The sequence below is a fragment of the Camellia sinensis genome, chromosome 15 (assembly GCF_055761805.1).
Source record: "Camellia sinensis isolate YWXY chromosome 15, ASM5576180v1, whole genome shotgun sequence".
NCBI lineage: Eukaryota > Viridiplantae > Streptophyta > Magnoliopsida > Ericales > Theaceae > Camellia > Camellia sinensis.
Window position 1 is genome coordinate 130,014,314 of NC_138975.1, and position 23,845 is coordinate 130,038,158.

Consider the following 23,845-nt stretch of genomic DNA (forward strand, 5'->3'; position numbering starts at 1 on the left):
TACAACCAGTACTATATAAGTATTTATTGGTATAAGGAACATATTTGAATAATTATAAAGGGTAGAAATTTAAGGGGAAAAAAATAAGAAGAAAAGAAAGAAGCATACCAAGTAGATGAAAGTGTAAGCATTATCTTCTATTTAGAACACTATCTTTGGACTTTTTAATTTTTTTAAAGTTTATTTTAGCAAGCATATTAAATAGTTTTTTTTTTAAAAAATCATTATAAAAAATCAATTCTTTTTCTTATTTTTATACCTTTTTTTATATTAAAAATAATCAGGGTCCAAAAACACAAGTCTTACCTTCTGGTGTGTTCTTCTGGTGTGTTTCTCGACCCAATAAAAAATTGGAGAAATCACTTTCAAGTGAAGTTGGGAAGAAAAAATATCACAAACATATTAATATATTTTGTATTTATTTATTTTTCTGTTACAATGTGCTGTGAATCTGTGGTTCTCCCAAAAAAGTTGGGTCCACGCGGCACACCGAATAGATTAGATCTTGAAATGAACGGTCAAGATGATGATCCGAGAGTAGTGAAGTCCACCTGAGATGGTAGTTGACAACCAAAAAAGCTAATTTTCAAATCAGCCCCAAAACACTCGAAATATTTGGAAAAGCATCTGATAAGGTTAGGAAATCATTTTTTATTGGAGTAGATGTATCGGAAGCTAGTGACCATGACGAAGAAGGCCTTTTCTTCTTCTTCTTCTTCTTCTTCTTCTTCAGCTTCTGTTCAACTTCTCTACGATCTCTGCAAAAAGACGTTTACGCCCTCAGGAACACCTTCTCTTTCTCCTCAATCCATTCAAAAGCTCTGCTCTCTCTTGGGTACTTTTTCTTTCCACTTTCTTTTGCTTTTCTATTCAATTATCTTTAAAAATTGAGCAATTCTGCATGTGGGTTTTGTCTATTTTGTGATTCTGAGTAGGGGTTTGTTGCTGAAATCAAGATATATAATTTGATGCATCTTGAGTTACATTCAAATTTCTAATCTTTAAGCTGTTGGTGTATATCTATGCAAATATCAAAGACTTAGTCATCATATTTTTTGGGGCTGTTAGTTTTTATTGGATGCAAAGTGAATTTGGTGTTATTTGTTTTTAATTTTTTAATGAAATGTGTTTGGCTTGTTTTATTTATAAGGGGTACATTGTACAATGTCAGTGATGAGGTTTCTTTTGATACATTGGAACCATTCTGATCATTTTGGGCACCTGGAATAGAAATTGTTATGGTATGTGCAAAGATAAATGACTGTAAATGTTTTTTTTTTGAAATGTAGCATAATGGTTAGACCATAGTTGTCAATATTGGAAACGGAAACAGGAAATGACATGGGAAATAGGAAATGTCAAACAAATTTTAGAGAAACTTGTAAGAATAGTGACATATTATTGTTGAATAATAAGCTTTGAGAGTATGAAAAACATAACAAAAATTATTAGAAGATCCTTTCAGGGAGTTGCCCTAATATTTTCCCAGAGTTTTTGACAAGTTTCTTTAAACTATTTTAGAGTTTTTGAACGCCTTGGAAGCGTTTCCCAGGTTTTCCTTTAAAAAATTTTAAATTGTTTTGTCTTTGTTTTGTAAGCTAGATTCTCCACTCAAAGAGAGCTCGCCGGTAGCCATGGGTTAGACAACATGACTTTGGGAATATATTGTATATATGGCATAATTGGTTATATTAGAAATTAGTGTAAATAGGAATCTTTGTATTTCCTTTTTCAGTAATAGATTTAGGACTATATAAACTGATGTAAACATACACAATTACACAAGTTGAATATACAGAAAGCTATTCAAAAATCTTACATAGTAGTAGAGCCACGTCCGAAACCCTAGGTCTGGCCGGCGTTCACGCTTGTGGTTCGAAGTCGTCGCCTGTCGTTCGAAGTCGTCTCTGGCTGCCTTGTCTGAAGTCGCGACTCAGGGGTCTTCGCCTCTCTCTCTCTCTGGTTCATGTACTCGAGATTGCTCTCTAGGTCATTGGAGTTCAACCCATCTGTTCTCGCGACCCATCTCGAGTTTGCAAGACTTTAACCCATCTCTAGTTCAGTCTGTCGAAACCCCTGGTTCTCTCGTTCGCAAGTCTCTAGTCCATCTCTCTAGGTGTTTGCACAGTTCTCTCTCTCTCTAGTTTAGAATCACAACACCCATACGTATCGTGGTTCACGATCTCTTTAAGGTTTGGAGTCGGCTTCTTTTACTTCTCTCTGGTTCACAAGTCTGGTCCATCGCAGCCTCGAATTCTTCTACTTCTCTCTGGTCCGAAACCCATCTGGTCTGGGTGTTATTATATTTGAAGCTCTCAAGTTTTGGTTTATTACATTATTGCCCCATCAGATTTCAGTTTATTACAGTTCTCTATTTTTTTTTAGTTCATTATGATGATGACGGTTTCAACTTCTGTAAAGCCCAAGAAGGGGCTCATTGCCTCAAATGAATGTGCTTTCTGTCATCAGAGGGGCCATTGGAAGTACCACTGTCCCAAGAAGAGACGTCTGTCTGTCTCATCTTTTCAGCAGCCTCAGAACCAATTTTGGACTCCTCCCGCTGCGTATACTGCATCTGCTCCGATTCCTGATCCTGACTTAGCTTCATTGACTGCTCAGATTAGTCAGTTTCAGCATATATTGTCTACCTCCCAGCCATCCCCATTTGCCTCCGTTGTTTCTTCTCTTCATTTAGGTTTGCTTGGGTCTTCTTCAGGTATTTCTTCGTCTGTCTGGATTTGACTCCGGTGTCTCTCATCATATGACTCCCCATTAGGGCTGGTCGCGGGTCGGTTTTGGCCGGGTGCGGGTCAAAACCGACCCGACCCGCACACGTGCGAGTTGAAGAAAACAGACCCGCAACCACCCGCGGTGCGGTTCGCTGTTTGTGTGGGTGGGTCAGTCAGTTGTGCGGGCGGGTGCGGTTCGGTTTGCGGTTTGGGCTTTTTTTTTAATTGGGCTTAGTTATGATATTAATTTGAACAAATTTGACATGTTGGGCTACTTTTTAAGCACTTTTTTTTTTATTTATGGAAAAGTTATAAATTAAATTTCATTATAACATAAATGTCCATATAATGATATAATAAATTTTACATTCTTCCAAAATACAAAAATAATTGATAAAACTAATTACAAATTAAAACAACATTAAAATTCACACTAAAATCAATCTCCATCCATCCATAATCCAAAGCTTACCAAAATTTTACATTCATCCAAAATGCAAAAATAATAATAATAACTAGTTATCTCCATCCATCCATAATTCAAAGTTTACCTAAATTTTACATTCATCCAAAATGTAAAAATAATAATAATAACAAGTTATCTCCATCCATCCATAATCCAAAGCTTACCTATTAATCCAAAATGCAAAAGTAATAATAATAACTAGTTAGAAACTAAAATAAATTAGTTTTCATCTATCCATCCATCCAAAATCTAAAGCTTACCTAAAATTTAGTGTTCCAATAAATTTTACATTCATCCAAAATAAAAAATAATAATAATAAAAATTAGTTACAAACTAAAATAACATTGTCTACAAACTTCATCCAAAATAATTTCAAAAGGTGGTATCCAAGGCTTCACTAAACTCTTTAGGTCCAATGTCCAATGTCCAATTTCATCCAACAATCTGCCAAAAAAAATTCCAATGAGCCAAATGAATAAATATAAATAAATAGATATAAATAAATAAACATTAATCTGATCTCAACTAATTAGAAAAATCTCACACATGAGCCAAATGAATATTAAAGTTCAATTATAGCATCTACATTAGACTTTGGGGTTGAAGATGAACATGGCTCCAAAGTACCTAAAAGCATGAGTCAACAAGAGAAGATAAATAAACTTGCATAGTAAAAATAATAATAGAATTAAAAATGAAGAGATATTCACAAATTACCCGAGTCGTATTGCTCAAATTCCTCCACATCATCCATTGCTTTTTGAAGAGAAATTGGAAGGTTGCTTTTAAGCCAATTTTGTGTGCATACAAGAGCTTCAACCATGGAAGGGGCAAGTGAACTACGGAATGGATCAAGGATACGTCCCCCGGTACTGAAAGCCGACTCCGAAGCAACGGTAGAAATGGGCATGGCCAACACATCCTTTGCTATTTGAGATAACACTCTATACTTTGTTGCATTATTCTTCCAATATTCCAATATCTCAAATGTCTGATTTTTTGCAAAATGTTCAACCTCGCCCAAGTACTTGTCTAATTCCGACTTGCTTCCACTAGTGAAGCGCCCTTCCAAATATGAATTAAATTGGGACTCCATTTGAGAATCCAAATCATCCTCATTAATCACCATTGTCTCCACTTCAGTCACCCTCGAGACACTCTCATTTGATGAATAAATTGTGGCATAATGGTTGTACAAACGAGTCAAACAAGAAATAATTTTGTTCACCATCTCATCCACCTTCCTCTTATCTCCATGAAATATATGTGTAAAACAAAACTCCAAGTATGCTATCTTTTTTGTAGGATCAAGAGCAACAGCAACATACAACAACAAATTAATCTTATTTCCATCCCCCCAATATTTGTTGAACTTTTGCTTCATACTCATAGCCATTGTGCACAAAACATCATCATTCTCCAAAATTAATTGATTAATTGTGCTTTCAATTTTAAACATCTCTTTATAAAATGCATTGGAAGTAACAAAAAGGGACTCGGAAAATTTCTTTGTTGCAAGGTAGAATAGTTTTAAAAATCTCACAAACAACCTACATTTTTTCCAATCCTCCTCATTTGGAATCCTCCTAATCCCACCATCAACATCCTTGAAGTAAGTTTCAAAATTGGAGTCTTCATACTTCAAACGGTTAAAAGTCTTCTCAAACTTTTCAGCGGCCTCCAACATTAAATATGTGGAATTCCACCTTGTTGGTACATCTAGGCATACAAGAGCAGTAGTCACAAGTTTTAGATAGGCCGCACACTTCTTAAAAGCATCTTGCCGATTAGGAGAAGACCTCACATACCTAACCGCAAGTCTAATATTTGCAATAGAATCATCCATTTCCTTCAATCCATCACTCACAACAAGGTTTAGAATATGTGCACAACACCGCATATGCAAAAACTCATGCTCCAAAATGGTCCCCTTCCAATCTTTGGTATTCCTTCTCAAGTATTGAATGGTAAGATTGTTGGAACTAGCATTATCAACAGTTACAGTGAAGATACTATCGATGTTCCACTCAAGCAAGCACAACTCAATTTTTCTACCCAAAGTTTCCCCCTTGTGATCTTCAACTTGTTGGAAGTTTATGATTATTTTTTGTAGTTTCCAATTATCATCAATGAAATGAGCTGTTAGACACATGTAACACAAATTTTGAATAGAAGTCCAACTGTCCGTAGTGAAGCAAATTCTACGACCGTTCATCAACCTCCTCAATTTATCCCTCTCGTTGTTGAATATGTTTGTCACCTCTCTTGCTATGGTATGACAAGATGGGATTGGTGTGAACTTAGGAACGGCAACATTACAAAATCTTTTAAACCCAACTCCCTCCACAAATCGAAAAGGTAACTCATCAATAATCACCATCTCGGCAAGAGCCCTTTTACAAGCATCAAAACTAAAACTTGTTGCCATAACCTCAGCACCCTCTTCGGCATTTTGTTTTGGTTTAAAACTCAATGTTTGTTGCCCATCTTTATCATTGTTTGGAAATTGTTTGCAATTAGGGGTATGACTTCTCAAATTACTAGTCCCATGAGTCCTAGAATCGGCCATATACTCTTTATAACAATACTTACACACTGCTCTACGTTTCCCATCTTCTCCTATAACCTTATCAAAATGGTCCCAAACCGAGGATGGTGCTCTCCCACCACTACTCTCACTCTTTCTTTTGTTCGGGGGTTTAGGAGGCTTAGATTCAAATGGGGAAACATTAGTTTGAGAATCAGATGATTCTGGTGGAACAATAGGGCTTCCGGTAGATTCAAAACTATCATTGTTATCTTTATCCATTCAAACAGGTAATAAAAAATTAAAAAAGTATGAGATAACAATTAAGTCATGGATGGTATAATAATTGAATCTAAACCATATACAATACCATACCAATACCATTTTGATTAAATTTACGGATAAATAGTCAAATAACATGTCTAACTTCATCACTGTTTTTATAGGCTAAACGGTCAAAAATAGTAATATATTGCTCATTCATCACGGCATTCATTCACTCATACACCTTCATTTGTTTGCTTTCTAGCAAAAGCATCAGCTATTTTCAACATGAAAATAATAAATAAGTAAAATAATTTAAAATTAAAAAAAATAAAAATAAAAAAGGCCACAACAGGTCATTCTAAGATTTAAGTCCCATAATAATGCACTAAAAAAGGCAACAACTTCATCACTGTTTCTCTTTCTATCAGTGTTTGTTATGGTTATGTTATGGGTGACCTTCACAGGAAGACAAAATCTATTGGCACCAAACAATATAGGGTGATTATGAATTTAAAAGTTAAGAGTGATGATAGAATTTTAAAAAATAATTATGCAAGATTTTAAAAAGGTGGAAATACACACACACACAAAAAAAAAAAAAAAGTGAAATTAATAGCAGAATTTTAAATTATTATAGTTTTTATTTTTAAATGTCCAAAATATTTGTAAAAAGTTGTGTTGACTGATAACATTTTTTTTATCACTGGTTTTTTGTTCTCAAATTATATTACTATAACTAACAAATCAAACACAATTTTAATTCATATGTGCTTTCTATCAACAATAGGAAGGGGGAAAAAAAATCATATGCAGATTTAAAGCACCGATCATGTAGATATTTGGGTGGAGGTTCAACATCTAATTTCAAAAAACTCAAATTGGGTCTCTACTCACTTGTTAGCAACTATACTTAATGTTAAAACTTACCATTACCTACCACACCTACTACACCTACCACCACTTACCTACCACACCTACTACACCTACCACCACTTACTACCACCTACTCCTCCACCTACTCCACTACATCTCCTATATAAGGAACCATTTGTAATAGACAGAACAAACAACATATATCAATACATCAATCAATAATACATAAATTCTAACATGGTATCAGAGCAAGGTTAACAACCTAGTCATTCTGCTTCACCGGCGGGCGGCAGCCTCGCCTTGGCCGCCCGCCGGACCTCTACACATACCTTCCATCCGCTGCCACGAATCCCATAACTGAATCATCGGAATAGTCGCCGTCGTCCACGGCTTCACCTGCGAGTCGAGCTGGCTCATTCAGCTCACCTCTGTCCTCTTCGCCAAGTCCGGCTTCGCCACTTGCGCCATCTTCTTCTTCCATGCACACAGCATGTTTGCCTGCCCTTTTGTTGATGTACTCGACCATGTTCCGACAAGCGCCTCAGCTCATGGCACGAGCCACCACGGTGGCGATGAGGTGTCGCTGCCAATCCTCCACCGACGTCCCGGTGGAAGCTTCCGCGGACTCGACGTTCGTGGAGGCGTGGAGGAAATTGATACCAAACATTGAGCCACCGAAGACTAATTTGAACTCCGGCAAATATATTCCAAAACCAACGCAATCAAATTTATCCTCGCCCACGTATCAACAAGGGTTATGGGTACTTACGGGTACTGTGCCCCAGAGTATGCAATGACTGGTCAGTTGACTCTGCAATCGGATGTTTATAGCTTCGGTGTCGTTCTTCTGGAGATCATTACAGGCCGTAAAGCAATTGAAAATTCAAAAACTGCTGGAGAGCACAATCTGGTAGCATGGGCCAGACCTTTATTCAAAGACAGGAGGAAATTCTCACAGATGGACGATCCAACGCTCCAAGGTCAGTATCCTGTGAGGGGCTTGTATCAAGCTCTTTCTATTGCAGCAATGTGTGTTCAGGAGCAGCCTACAATGCGCCCAGTCATAGCCGACGTAGTAACAGCTTTGAGTTACCTCGCTTCCCAGAAATATGACCCTGAAACCCAGCCAGTCCAAAGCTCCCGCTGGGCTCCTACTACACCTCCTCGGACAAACAGAGTGACAGATAAACGACTCAACGGTAGTAGTAGTGGATCTGAGAGAGATCGAACCAGAAGGTTAAATTGAGGTGCAGATTGGAGCTCGTTCCTGTGTGTGACTTGCCTTCAAACATCTGGGTTTTCCCTCATTTTTAAGAACCAAACATCTTGCTATTTTTTTAATAGTCCCACCGCGTGAGCGGTCCACTTTCCTCCCCTCAACACCTTTTTTTTTTTATTTTTTCCTCAATGGCTTCGCACTCTCTTAATCTCACACACTCCCTTTCTTTATTTTTTTTCTTTTACTTCCTTTACCATCACTCACCCATGTGACCCACGATGCTCAGATTCTCCAACCTATACTTTTTCTTTTCATTACACTCTTGTTCCCCACTTTCTTTATTATATATATATATATATATATCTCTTTTTATTATATTATATTAAAAATAAAAAAAAAATAAAAAAAAACATCATCATCTCTCCTCCGTTTGATTTCCAACTCCATTATTTTTATTTATTTTTCTCCAAACCACTTTCCTTATTTCCCCCATCTTTCATTTTTGATTTCAAATATATTTTTATTATTTTTTTTTTCTTTATTTTTCTTTCACATTATTTTTAATCTTTTTCCAATTCCATTCATACCATATAGCTTTGCACACCAAACCATATTTTATTCATCTCAAGGATCCCCCCCAATCACAATTTTATACAAAAAAAAAAAAAAAAAAAAACAATCGCATCAACAGGCGGGATTTTTCTTCTCTACTCTGCCGCCGGTCTCTTCTTCTTGCCTCCGTCCTGAGCGGCCCTTGCCGGTGTTGCCTCCGTGCTTCCTAGACCACCAAGCAAGTTGCCTCCTCCTTGCTCCTCCACTACAGCATATGACGGACCTCCAAATCGGAACATCACGGTGGCCTTCCGCTTCAGCTCCTTATTTTCTGCTTTCAGCACACTTATCTCTGCTCGCGCATCTTTATACATGCGTTGGAGCAGAGCCAGTTGGACGTTTAAATGCTGCACCTCATTTGTCCTACTCTGCAGCCGGTGCGACAAGTTTGTGACCGCCGTCATGGTTTCCACACATGACTTCAGTGTATATTGATTGGCTTCAATATCTGTTTGCCCTGCCATTTTTTGCTCCACAGACCGCATCGAAAAGTTCAACGGAGCAAAACCAGCGGTGTTTGGTTGAGGTTCACTGGCCACCGCACCAGTTATCTCTCTTGTTGACTCGTTGAGGTCGGGAAAGAGAGTGAGCAGACCACGGGAAGACGAAGCCATTTTCTGGGCAACAGAGTGTTACAGAATCTCTCTCTCAGCAAAGGAAGAGTTTTTTTCAGAGGATTTTCAGAAGTTTTTTTTTTGTCTGCCTCAGCCTCAGCATCAACCTTGGTTAAATAGCCAAGGCAGACACGCGCATCGCGCGCCCCTTGACGCCAGACGACAAACGGGCGCGCCCGCCAAGGCACTCACGTGCCTCGCCATCATGTCCGGCACGTCTTTTTATGGATTGGGCACGCCTTTTGATGGCACGCCTTTTGACAGATTGGGCACACCTTTTGAGGGTGTCACTTTTTCAATGGTCCGACAAGACCCCATAAACTGTCCCGACATTTGATTCCGGTTAGCATCTCCAACGGTCCGACAAGACCCCATAAACTGTCCCGACATTGATTCCGGTTAGCATACAGTGTCCTCTACACCGTTATGACACCACCATACAGTGTCCTCTACCACGTTATGACACCACCATACAGTGTCCTCTACACCGTTATGACACCACCATACCGTGTCCTCTACAACGTTATGACACCACCATCCAGTGTCCTCTACAACGTTATGACACAACCATACAGTGCCTTCACCAACGGTCTGACACGACCATACAGTGTCTCCTATCCTCTTTTCTTTTTTATGTATTTTCTCGTTTTGTTCCTCTCTCCAAACTCAAGTTGGTTAGTTTCTATCCTCCTTGAGTTTGCGGGGGGCTGTTAAAACTTACCATCACCTACCACACCTACTACACCTACCACCACTTACCTACCACACCTACTACACCTACCACTACTTACTACCACCTACTCCTCCACCTACTCCACTACATCTCCTATATAAGGAACCATTTGTAATAGACAGAACAAACAACATATATCAATACATCAATCAATAATACATAAATTCTAACACTTAAAAATGAAACAAGCCAAACAAAAAAAAAAAGTGAACGAATACAAATACTAATAGATTAGCTTGCCAAATCAAACAGAGAGCCATCAATCGATTGAAAAAGAGAGAGAGAGAGAGAGAGAGAGAGAGAACCGGATAGGGCTGTGTTGCTGCCGATCGCCGGTTGCTTTGCTGCTGCCGATCGCTGTCGTCTGGTCTCGCCGCCGCCGCTGCTGCTGTGCTGCTAGGGTTAGCAGCTGCTGCTAGCTAAGGAAGGAAAAATAAAGTAATGAAAAGGGGGAGAGGAGAGAAAGAGATGGGCTGGGCAAACAAATCAAAGAGCCTACCCTAGTATAATAAGTAATAAATAAATAAAGGGTTTATTTTGTAAATAAATATATATATAAAAAAAAAAAAAAAATTTAATACGCGGGTCGCGGGTTGCGGTTCGGGTAGGGTCAAAACCGCAACCCGACCCGAACCCGATTTTTGGCAGAATCCTTGACCCGCACCCGCCCACCTACCTATATCGAAACCGCCCAAAAGTCTGCGGGTAGGGTAGGGTAGGGTCGGGCGGTTTGTGCGGATGGGTGGGTTCTGTGCCCAGCCCTACTCCCCATCTCCCCTTACTTCAAAATTGTACTCCTCCTCTCTTTCCTATTACTGTCAATGCTGCTAATAGGTATGGTATGTCTGTTATATCTATTGGGTTTGTCCTACCATCTGCTATGTATGCTGTCTCTATTCCAAAACATATCATATTCCTGGAAAGATTAAATCAACAGTTCCATATGCATTTGGAAAATACCTAATCTTCATTTTCAAAGTGATTGACTCACACAATTTAGATTGCCATTGATATCCTCCTCCTAATGATTTTTCTTTATGAAACTAATTAAAATACCGTGAAATTGGTAAAGTAATGGAAGTATATAAATGAGTTCCCAAGACTGCCCATGTCTAGGGTGGGGTCAGCCAGAAATCTTTGCCAAGATTACTTGGTAGGTTTGGGGACTACCCCCTTGTGCATCTTAAACTCATTTTATTGAGTGATAAAAATTACTAGTAACTACAAATTTATTTCTATACTCTTTTTGTTTTTGCCACAATTCATTCATGGAAATGCTTCCCTAATATCACGATTTTTATGAATCATCTCAAAGTCAAATTAGAGAGAATTACTTTATTTAAAACTATTATGACATTTTTATTTTTTTATTTTAATGTTGAGGTATTGCTTCAGACACATCACTGCTGATTATTGTTCTGCAGACACAATTGGTCCTGCTGATGTTGGGCTCAAAGTGGAAAATCGAGAAGATGATAGAGGTCATGGTTTTTTTGGACTTAATCGATTTAATAGGGTTGATCGATGGGCTCAACCAATAACTTATGTGGATCTACATGAATGCGATAGTTTTACAGTAAGCTCCTTCATCTATTTTAATTTGAATCCGGATGAAATTTTTTTGTGCTTGCTTTGGGATCATGGTAAATTTCGTATAATGCAAATGTGAATTCAACAATTTTGGGAATATTTTTCATCATTGTCATCACCATCCAAACTATTCTACTTACACTTCAGTTCAGAACAACCGTATGAATCTTTGCTTCCTTCTTGGAGGAGTTTTTCTCTTTCCCTATTATGGCCTCTTGTTTTAGATCCTCCATCACTGCCACTGTAGCTCTGATGGTGGTATCATATCACTTGCCTTCATTCTACATGAGAAATCCAATTCAGTCATTTTTTCCTTTTGCATCTCTGAATATTCATGCCTCCTGTTGCTTGACAACTCATTTTATTCTTTCAATAGTTAAAAGCCTGTTTTGTTTGATACTGTTTTGGAAAACACACCAAAATAAAAATAAAAATGTGGCACATACAAAACAAACGAAGTCTTATGTCCCCAACTCCCAAGCATGTTTGCCACATGCTTTTGTTTGTAGTTTCTTGAAAATGATTTTCAAAACAAGGCTGAATAATGAAAACATAAAAAAGGTGCTTTCTATTGTTATACAAACAAGTAAAAAATGCAAATAAATGGTAAATGGAAACCTATCTCCACTTTGAACTCAAGAAACTTGTAATACAACCAAAGACCATGAGCGGACCTACACTGAAGCAGGTGGGGCCAATTGCCTGAGCAGACCTACACAACAAAAACATGTTTCCAATGCATCATGCATTCTCTTCCTTTGTTCCTTGAATCTAGTTTGTTCAAGTATACAATTTGGATATGATAAACAAAACTTGCACTATTTGAGAAATTAAGATTGATATTCATGGTGCTACAAATTGTTTCGGATACTTGGAACATTCTCAAACTGCATAGGAGCTGTTCAGAATTGAACTTTTTAAGCAGCAGTCGATGGATACAAAATACGAAAATCAGTTTTGCAGAAGTTAATTCTCTGTCTGCCAAGTTGTTGCGAAAGAATTCCAGGCTTGTTCTGAAGTAGATGTTTTGTTTTTTGGTGCAGATGTGTGTGTTTTGCTTTCCAACTTCTTCTGTTATTCCGCTCCATGATCATCCTGGGATGACTGTTTTGAGCAAAGTTCTCTATGGCTCTTTACATGTAAAAGCTTATGATTGGGTTGAGCCTGAACGGTTACAGAGAGGCATGGGACCAAATTACCCACCAGGTATGATCTTAGACTTGAAACCATAGTTTCCATGACCTACAGAATGAGATTTTTCTCATATTTCTTAACCATAAGAAACTTCTCCTTAGCAACATTAACAATTTTATGGAACACGTGGTCTCAGGAAAGACTTTCTTACATGTGGTCGTATTGTAAGAAAGTGAGATATTTATAATGTTAGTTTTTATTATTGCATTATAGATCAATGTAAAATGGCTAGGGTTGCTCTTAGTTTTGTCTTGTTATTTCATAGGTCAATACATTTCATTATTGTTTACGATTTTAGTAGTGCCTCTTTTGATGAATCTTCTTCCTTTGCCAGTGAGATTGGCTAAGTTGGCGGTTGATAAAGTTGTAACAGCACCCTGTGGAACCTCAGTTTTGTACCCAAAGAGTGGTGGGAACCTTCATTGTTTTACAGCAATCACCCCTTGTGCTGTGCTCGACATTCTTGCACCCCCTTACCAAGAAGCCGCTGGCAGAAAATGTAGTTACTACCGTGATTACCCTTACTCCAGCTTCTGTAAGTTCTTTTAACTCGTTTACACTTGCTATTCTGTGCATTTAAAATTTTCCACAAGGGAACAATAACCATGTCTTAATTGTTGAATTTACCAATATTGCAGCTACAGGAATTGGAGATGAGATAAATGATGGCAATGAAGAGGATTATGCATGGCTTGCACAGATAGAAACACCTGATGATCTCCATATGCGCCAGGGAGAATATAAAGGCCCGGCTATTCAAGTTTAGCTCTGGTTGGTTGTGTATGTTTTGAAGACCCAGCTATTCAAGTGTGGCTTTGGTTGCATTTGTTGGTGATCGATCAGGTGTGTCCTGCACATTTGAATCAACATGGAGGTCCCGTGAAGACTGATTTGCATCTGCCGTGCTCGTGCAGTGTTCTAAAAGGGTTCTCTTCTTCAGTGAAAACATACTTCAAGCAGTGAGTCTTGTTTATCTAATGTACATTCAAATTCTCTGAAGCTGTATGAATGATTTGTCCACATATTGTAACTTACACGGCGATGCTCTTAATCTGATTGGTCAATTCTCTCAAAAGATGTGTGGGTTTTGGTTAATGCTTATTTTGTGTTTTATATTCCTTTTAGTATGAATAGTTACATTTACTAGTGATAAATCCTAATTATGATTCATTCTCATCAATTAATTGACCCATTTCTCACCCTTATTCCCAATTGCCATTACAACACAAAGTATAGTGTAAATAATAATTTCAAAGTATGTTGATATTTCTTGTACTTTGCTCTTTGAGCTATTTTGATCTTCGTAATTTTAATTAACTCGATTTTTATTTTAAATTTATTACAATTATTTATACTTCTTCTTATCAAAAATATGCACATAAACAGCATGTGTCAAACTTTTAAAATAAAAATTATAAACTTACTCAACTTAATGAGCTAATCTCAATCAATTCGGTGATTATTTTCATCAAAAAACCCTACTGGTGTTATTAATTAGACCAAATTAACATAAAATTTTAAATTAAGGATCAAAATTGAATTGATTGAAATATAGGGATTAAAATGACATGAGACAAAATGCAAGGATCACTAATATAATTTTTTCTAATAATTTCCTAAAAATTTATGCACATAAGCATTAAGACCAGAATCATTACAAAGAATTCAACAAAGTTTTCATTGGAAGCCAATAAAAAGTAACTAACGTAACGGTTTACATCTCTGGAGGTATAGTGACACACTCATTCATACCAGATCCACAAGAACACTAAAACAAGAAATCTTTATTCAATGACAACAATTGAAAATAAGAAGGCTTTCTAACGCCTAAGCCGAATGGATTTTACAAATGACTTCTCTAGATTTTCCAAAGACCTAGCCAAACTCATAGCTCAGGTTAATTTTGTTTCGTGATGAGAATTGGATCCATTACTTGTTATTCTTCAACAAAAAGATTTAAGGTGAGAATTGGATCCATTACTTGTTATTCTTCAACAAAAAGATTTAAGGTGCTCTGAAGGCTTCGCCAGCATAACAAACATCTCCAAGTTCCTCTTCAATACGAAGAAGCTGCAATCGAATTGATAAAATAGAACGGATGAGATTAGATTAGTTGCTGAAGATAATTAATTAACAGAAAAAGGTGAATGCCGTGACATCTCAGAACTGTTTGTTTACCAAGGATTTAAAAAGTAATTGTATAACAGACTGCCAGAATTTCAAGGAGAACACTTTAGGCTGTGTTTGGTTAGGAGATTTTGGGAGAGATTTGGAAAGGAAAAGGAAAAATAGTGTGAAACTATGTAAAATGTAAGTATATATTATTCACATTTCACCTACATTTTCCCCTTCCTGTCCTAATCTCTTCCCAAATCCCCCAGCCAAACACAAGAATTCAAAAGAAACTTGATGACAAGGTTTAGCCCCATTTGCTCATAGATTAAGCTTCTAAGGCAAGCTGTTTCCACACTAACCAATCAAATAACTTTGAAATTTGGATCATTAGTATTATCCAACCAGGCAAATATTCAACTGCATTGAACATCTAGACCTACTACAATATTCAGTACAAAACCAAGATCACTCATTATAATGCAGTAGTATCAATCTGACCTATAGCTAGTTAAATTAGCTTCAAGCATGACAAACAAACAGAAGAAGAAACGAAAAAGATTTAATTTTACCTGATTATACTTGGCCAACCGCTCACTTCGGCAAGGAGCTCCAGTTTTGATCTACATAGCAAAACATAAAATAGTTAACTAAAGTCTACCCAAATACATACTATGTAGAAAAGATTTAGAGGGTACAGCTGATAATACCTGTCCACTAGCCAAGCCAACAGAAAGATCTGCAATGAAGTTATCCTCTGTTTCACCACTTCGGTGGCTGACCATCACACCCCATCCTGCAGCCTTCGAGTCAAGAGCTGCTTGAATAGATTCAGTTACTGTACCAATCTGGTTCACCTGCAATTATTAAATGTGGTATTGACAAGTCAGCAACCATGGTAGATAACTGCATTTTATATTTATATGTCCTATGATTTCTGAATTTTCCCATGAAGGTTAATCAGTAAGGAAGATGGTCAGGAGCAGACAGGGAACAGAACAATCAAGTTTCAACATGACTAACAATCAACACTAATGTTGTGTTTGGTTGGGGAATTTGAGGAGGGATTTGGAAAGGGAAATGGAAAAAGTAGGTGAAATTCGAATAAAACATGCCTAAATTTCACCTAGTTTCACACACCTTTTCCCTTTCCCTCTCCAAATCCCCCAACCAAACACAACATAAAGAAACTAATATTTGAAAAAGGGAGATTTGGCTGTAAGTCCCTCAGACCTTTCGTTTTTTTGTCAAAAGGACAAAAAAATTCAATACTTGCAAAACTCCCTCATAGCTCCCGTTTTTTGTTAAAAGGACAAAATTTTAATTTGATTCATAGTAAAATTTTACTCTAAATCAAAGTAAAATTTACTCTGAATCAGAGTAAAATTTGCGATTTCACCTGTGAGCAAATAAAAAAAAGGGAATGAACAAAAACAAGGGTTTATAGGGGAAGGGGAGAGAGAGAGAGAGAGAGAACTATCGATTATTAAATCTAAGGTAATAAATCTCAAATCTAAGGTTATCAATCTCATATGAGACAGTGAAAACAAACAGTGACTATGAGAAGGATGTTTTAAAATACTAAAGATTTTGAAAGTACTCATATAATTCTTGTCCTTTTGACAAGATAAGTGCCTCCTAAGGGATTTGTGGCCAAATTTCCCTTTGAAAAAATCCTAATATAAGTTGAATATTTTGGTTTTAAGTAATGTATAGAAGGTCAAATTGATCAGCAGAAACACAAATGCTCCCGAAAAGCAAAACAAAATCTCAACATGATGCAGGAGGAACAATAAGAACAAGTCAAAGAATATAGAAGGCATCAAGCACAAGTCTGAATATAACAAGGCCATATGAGTAAAAACATATGAAAGTTTATTTAATATTTAGATATAAATGCTTGCCTTCAATAGCAAAGAGTTGCACGCCTTCTTCTGAATTCCTTCAGCTATTCTCTTTGGATTTGTGACCAACAGGTCATCACCTACAATCTGAATATCAACTGAAGACTGTAGAGAAGTCCATGAGCTCCAATCATCCTGATCAAAGGGATCTTCAATAGAAACTATAGGGAAATCCTTGACAAATTCCTTGTATAGGTCACAAAGGCTCTGAGCTGAAAGCACATGAGCACCATCATTTGGTTGTTTCTTGAAATTGAGATCATATTTCCCATCCTTGGTGAAAAACTCTGAAGCTGCAACATCCATTCCTATCTTTACCTGTACCATTCATTTTTTGTTAGAAACTGTTCTGAAGGATTAAATGACCTACCGTTAAGAATGAGTAATAGATTCATGCCGCTACCTTTCCTGTGAATCCAGCCTTTTCAATTGCATCTACGAGCAATACCAATCCTTCCCTATTATCCTGAACATTGGGAGCAAATCCACCCTCATCTCCAACATTGCATGCATCTTGTCCATATTTCGTTTTGATAATTCCCTTCAGTACATGATAAACTGTTTTGGCAAAAGTAAAATTATTGTCAATCTTTTAGCACTAATGATTACTAAGTATTCATGTCGGTTGATTAGTATTCATTTATGGGTCTTGCTAATGACAACCCAAAGAATTGTCAATAAGAAACAAATAATGCCAAAATATTTATAATCCCAAAACACTTTTACAGATTTTTATACACTTTTTACACATTTTCGATACACTTTTTACACATTTTCCAACACTAACAACAACCCTAGGAGCAGTTTTTAGCATTTCCCTTTATTTATTTGTTTTGATAAATAACATGGAAGCCAGTTTTGATTACCCATAGCCCTAGAACGTTTGGAAGAAGCTATAAGATTATGCAAGTTAGTAATCAAAATACTTCATGAGACCTGATTGTCAGAATTTTAGTCATCAATTTTAATTTATAAGAACTGCAATAAGAGCAGAACGAGTTTGCTTACCTTCGCTACCCATGCGGAGAGCCTCTGCAAATGAGGTTGCTCCTACTGGTAATATCATGAACTCTTGCATGGCAAGACTATTGCCGGCATGGCTGCCACCATTTATCACATTGAAAGCAGGAACGGGCATAACAAGCTCTTTAATTCCTGATAATTCTTGTATGTGCTTGTAAAGAGGCATTCCTTTTGCTCCAGCACCAGCCCTACATACGCTCAGAGACACTCCTAGTATTGCATTAGCCCCCAATTTTGACTTATTTGGAGTTCCATCAAGCTCCAGCATAAGCGAATCAACATCAACTTGATTTCTTTTTGTTTATACAAAAGAAAGTCAAAAAATTGTCAGCATTAAATATCCTAAGAAAAACATGTGCAAATGAACAAATACCAAGTTTTGCAAGAAAAAAAGAAAAAGAAAAAGAAAAACGATGCAATGATCAATTACATGGGCTATATGGTGGGCTGACAGGATAACAATTAAAGCACAACATCCAAATAGTATTCGGATCTATGTTACACGGACTCTTCAAAATAAATCAAATATCCGTGTCAGACACCCGACACTCTGATAAGAGTATGGGATATGTGTCGGATATTTTTCAACGGATACTTATATAATTGTATATAACACTATAATTATACGTACATATTGTTGTATAATTACTATAAATATCTTTTTGACACTGTAAGCTACATATAATACTATTTTATCTCACATACTACATTAATTTATAAAAATATGACATTTTTTTGCCGAGTCCGCGTACTCTTAAATTTATAGTTTGATGAGTCCAACCTCTGGATACATATCCACACCCGACACCCATAACCGAGTCCATGTAACATAGATTGGGATGATAACAATTATTGCATCTGGAATTTTTTGACTGAGCTTGATGTTAACAGATGCCCGGAGGCTTATATGCACAACGTCCCAAGTGATTGAAAAGGGGAGAGAGACAGAGAGAGAGAGAGAGAGAGAGAGAAGAAGGTCACTGCTACTCTTTTATCAAGTGGTTCCAAAATGCATCCCAATAAAAAACTGGGTCAAGCTTCGTCGGACTCAAAGTCCAAGACTGGATACACCAGCAATCCCAGCACAGAACCAGGATTCAACTGTAAGTTCAGCTACCTATCCTGAAATGTTGTTTTTAACTTATTAGTAGTAAAATCACATGACTTGACAAGGCCAATATCAGGGAAAAAATTTTGATTGGTTACCAAAGTTATTTCCACTCAACCAAGTTAATTAAATTTGCAGCTATATCAGAACCAACTCAAATGTTGATATTATGCATTGCATCATAATTGTATTTTGTATATATATCTGAACACATTATCCTTTTGTCTCTCCACAAATACTATTCCTTTTAGCAACACCAAACATGGGCATATTAAGTCATCAGCTTACGTCTCAAAACTTGCTATTGATCCCGCCTTGCAAGTTGCAACTAAAGTCTCAACGCTCGCACTCCTGAAGTGCTAATGCCACAAACTACCTCTAACTAATAGATATACCCTTTAAACATTCTCCAATGCATATCCCAAACATAATTAGCTCCACACTAATTCATACTTTAGTTTTGGGCTTAATTAAATCTCCTAGATTGCACCAACCATTAGTTTTGCTACTGTATACAACTTCAAGCCACCATTCCACTTCCAAAGAGCAAAACAAAAGTCGATAAACAAATTATAAAAAATTTCCTTCAAATACTAATTCACTAGAGACAATTACATTGTAATCCATATCACTTATCAACTCTACATCTACATCCCACTAACTCCATCAAATCACAATGAAATGTGTCACCAAATAAATGAACTTTTAAAAAACCTTTAATTAACATATAAAATGGCAACAAAATACAAATTTTCTAAGTTTGGTTCTCCAAAACAAATATAGGAAGGGGAAAGAACACAAAATGTACTGACTTCTCATTGCAAATCAAAATTTCCCACTAAGTTGATTCTAATACAACAATTGAACTAAAAGTAGAGTCTTTTCCCTCAATTTCCCAGCAACCAAACAGAATTAAATGCACGTAAATATACATACATAAATATAAAAAAAAATCACCTGACATCGACGCCGATGAGCTTAGGAGCCAAGATCTCATTGATGTTTTTGACAGCATAGAGTACACCTTTACCTCCATAGACGCTCTTGTCACCATCTCTAAGCTCCAATGCCTCGTAGATCCCAGTAGAGGCCCCACTGGGGACCGCGGATCTGTACAGATCATCAGTCACAAGATCAACCTCGATCGTCGGATTCCCCCTGCTATCAATGATCTGCCTCGCCTTCACCGACTTCACCTTGAATTCCTTCGACACCTTCGTCGCCGGCGGCGATGCGGCGGCGACGGAGCTCCGAACTGTCAACGGCCGAGACTTTAACGAAGGTGGGATCGAAGTGGAAGTTGGAGGTAATAATATTGAGGATGATAGTGATTTGGGTTTGGTGGAGAAGAAGGGCTTTGAGAGTGGAGTGGAAGCTAAGGCCATTGAAATGGCTAGTTTTTAGAGAGAGAGAGGGGGGGCGGAGTTGGGAAGGAGTGGTTAGGGTTTTGGGGGGATATATAGAGAGGGGTTGGTGTGGGAAAGTCCGCCGAGGGGCGATGAAAACAGAGCTTGAGTTGAGAGAGTATGAAGTAGTTTTTGGTGGGTTGTTGGAGGGGACGATCGAACAGAGACAGGAAGAGGAGAGAGAGAGCAGGTAGGTGTGCATGTGTAAACTAAGCTGGTTCTGTGGGGCCCATACGCTATTTTCCCAAAATTTGTGGGTTCCACATATTTGAATGAGAATCGGGTCGGGTATTCACTAATAGTGTTCCTTCCTCGCCGTTTTATTTTTTTTTAGTCCGCCGGACATGGAGTCCGGCCGGACTCCATGTCCCCATATGGGGACTATTGTGTCCTAGGGGGTGGGATAGAATGTGGGGGACTATTCACTGTTGGGATTAGATGCGAAAATGACCATTTTGATCCTCTACTATTTAATTATGTATTATATTTAATAAAATTCAATAAAATTTAAATGTCTCAATTTAAAAATAAAATAATTTTATTTAACTTTTTATTGATGTTTTATTTATTTAAATTTTTAAAATAATTTTTTATAGATATTTTATTGATGTTTTATTTTAAAATTTTGTTTATAATTTATTTAATTTTATTATTTAAATTTTAATATGTGTTTTATTTAAAATTTATTTAAAATTTTAATTAAAAAAATAATATAAATTTTTTATACAGGTTATACAGTATTTTATTAAATCAAATTTAGTGGTTATTTATTTATTTAATTGTGTAAAAAAATAAATTTATTTAATTGTGTAAATAAACAAACACAGCAAAGTTTTGCATGTAAAAAAAATAATAATTTGTTATACAGTAATGATTTAAAACAAATTTTATTGATATTTTATTTATTTATTTATTTATTTAATTTAAAAAAAACGAATTTATTTAATTAAAAATAATTAAAATATTAAAGATATGTTTAATATTGATATTACTTAGTAAACAATTGAAAACGGTAAAATAGTCTTTTGTTCATTTATCCAATCCAGTCCGCCCAACCAAACGTTGGATTCACTGAAAATAGTCCTATCCAGACATCTAATCCCATGAAAAAACAAACACAGGATACATATCAAATCCGACCAAATAGTCCGGGGGATTCACAGTCCCAGGACTCAAGTCCGATGGATTCTAATCCCCCATTTTCCAGTCCGTCCAATCAAACACACCTGTAATTCTGAGAAGTTATTGGTTGCCCTTGAATCACCGTCACGTGATACGTGTTTGATTGTGAGATTAGGGAAGTGATTAGGAAAAGAAAAAATAAAAATAAGTGAAATGTGAATAAAATATATTTATATTTTATTAAATTATATATATATATATATATATATATTTTTAAAATTTCTTCATAAATCTCTCAATCAAACACAACATAATAGTATTGTAATTGATAGAGAATGTGAGATTTACGAATTTGTATTGAGTGATTAAAAAACTTAAGTAAATATTAGGGGTGAACAATGAATATACCGATCTGTCCAAACCAACCAACCAAACCAAATTGATCTGTCACATTTTAGACGGATACGTGATGACGAGCGGACGGTTGCGGATTGATTTTTTCCAATCCGCCTAATTTTGGACAGATGGCGGATTTAAAGTTCCTTTGGCCGCAACCGAACTGCCAAACTGCGAGCATCCCTAATAATTTATAAAATTTTGTGTTTTCAATTTGTTTGGATATTCTGTTTGTGTTTTCAATTGAAAAAGAGTTTAAATATTATGTTAAATATATTTTGTTGAAAAAGAGTTTTCAACTTGAATATAGTTTTTGAATTGAAAAAAATAAATGTATTATTTATCTATATTTTTTTATTTTTAAATCTAACTCTAAAAATAATAAATAAAAAAGATAATATATGCTGGTTGATTTTTGTTTTAAAAATAGATATAGATATAACAATGCAGAGGCATACAATCTCTAATACTGTTCTGTTCATGATTTTGATAGTTTGAATTGTGTTAATCATGTTGTTTAATTTTGATGATATCTAAAATATTAATTGAAAATTTATAAATAATATACATATTTTATATTATTTGACACAAAATATTATATATATATATATATATATATATTTGTTAGATATTATTTAAATAAAAATATTTTTGAAAACTCTACTATTCACTTTTTGAAAAATTAGGCTGATCACTATTCATATTTTGTCAAATTGATTTATTGGTTGGCTGATCACTATTCACTTTTTGACAAAATTAAAATTGATTAATTGTATTATTTTGACAAAATCGATTGATTGGTTATATTATCTTGACAAATGTAACATTGATGGATTGTCTTTTTTTTAATAAAATTGATATACACAAATGGAGTGGTAGGTTACGATTAGTTTAAAATCTCTACAAAAATTTAAAAAAAAGGTATATATATTTTTTCAGATCTATTATAAAAAAGATTTTACGATGTATGCAAATATTTGATTATAATATTTTATATAATGTATATAATAGAATACATCACGAAAGCAATTAAACTACATTTGAGTATATCCTGTTACCTATATACATGTTGGCATATGGAATATCATATTACATATATGCATGTTGGCATATGAAAAATCATACAAGACATCATTTCTAATAGCTTTTTTTTTTTATTTTTGTTGTACAATTTTGACTAAAGCCTAAAAGGATTCAGATTTGCAAGATTGCAAACTTTTCTTCCACATGATTCTCTTCCAAATTGATTCAGCTGACATCTTGAGGAGCGTCTGTCTCTTTCAACAGGTATATTTTGGGGTATAAATAGAAGTGATATGTGTGGAAAAAAATCAAGAACTTAAAAAGAAAAAATTTCTATGTGCTTCAAAATTTTGAATATATTATATTTTACTCTTTCACTTTCAGATCTAAGTGTACCTTTTGTTTTTACACTTTCATAACTATTCTTTATGAGAGAATTATTGTAAAAGAGGGTTAAGTATGACCTATTTTTATTTATTATTTTTGTGAGAGATTTTTGTAAGGGTAAGACATTTATTGTTAACTGAGGCTCAATAGATAAAAGTAAGTCCTATGCAAAATTCACAAACTTAGTGAAGACTTGATAGTGTATTAATTTATTTTGATAGTAAAGAAATTCTCAAGGAGGTTCCTTAGGGAGTGGACGTAGGCCTAGCGTGCCGAACCATTATAAATCTCAGTGTTTGATTTTCTCTCCCTATCTATCTTACTTTTATATTAATAATTATTATTCTGTTTTTTATTTGTTAAAATTCTGAATATTGTGTTTATAAATTTTAATATTGTAAAAAATTTTAATAATCCAATTCACCCCCTCTTGGGTTGCCTACCTAGGATAACAATTGATATCAGAGTTAGACTCTAGTTTGTGTGACTTAACTGTTTTAGAGTAGATCATGGCAACCCCTAGTTATTCCTTACCTGAA

General features: G+C 35.8%; 2 protein-coding genes across 2 annotated transcripts; one reads left to right on the forward strand and one right to left on the reverse strand.

Moving 5' to 3' along the window:
- The first annotated feature begins 371 nt into the window (after window positions 1-371).
- Window positions 372-13,900, forward strand: LOC114281850 (2-aminoethanethiol dioxygenase, putative (DUF1637)). Its single transcript, XM_028224446.2, has 5 exons — window positions 372-835; window positions 11,466-11,617; window positions 12,675-12,837; window positions 13,160-13,360; window positions 13,464-13,900. Exons 1-5 carry the CDS (start codon window positions 664-666, stop codon window positions 13,589-13,591), a joined length of 816 nt encoding a protein of 271 aa, XP_028080247.2. The 5' UTR covers window positions 372-663; the 3' UTR covers window positions 13,592-13,900.
- Window positions 13,901-14,479: 579 nt separating this feature from the next.
- On the reverse strand, window positions 14,480-20,602 carry ENO1 (enolase 1). Its single transcript, XM_028240289.2, has 7 exons — window positions 19,930-20,602; window positions 17,850-18,157; window positions 17,245-17,399; window positions 16,842-17,159; window positions 15,648-15,794; window positions 15,510-15,560; window positions 14,480-14,895 (listed from the first exon to the last, which is right to left on the reverse strand). Exons 1-7 carry the CDS (start codon window positions 20,355-20,357, stop codon window positions 14,830-14,832), a joined length of 1,473 nt encoding a protein of 490 aa, XP_028096090.2. The 5' UTR covers window positions 20,358-20,602; the 3' UTR covers window positions 14,480-14,829.
- Between the last annotated feature and the right edge of the window lie 3,243 nt (window positions 20,603-23,845).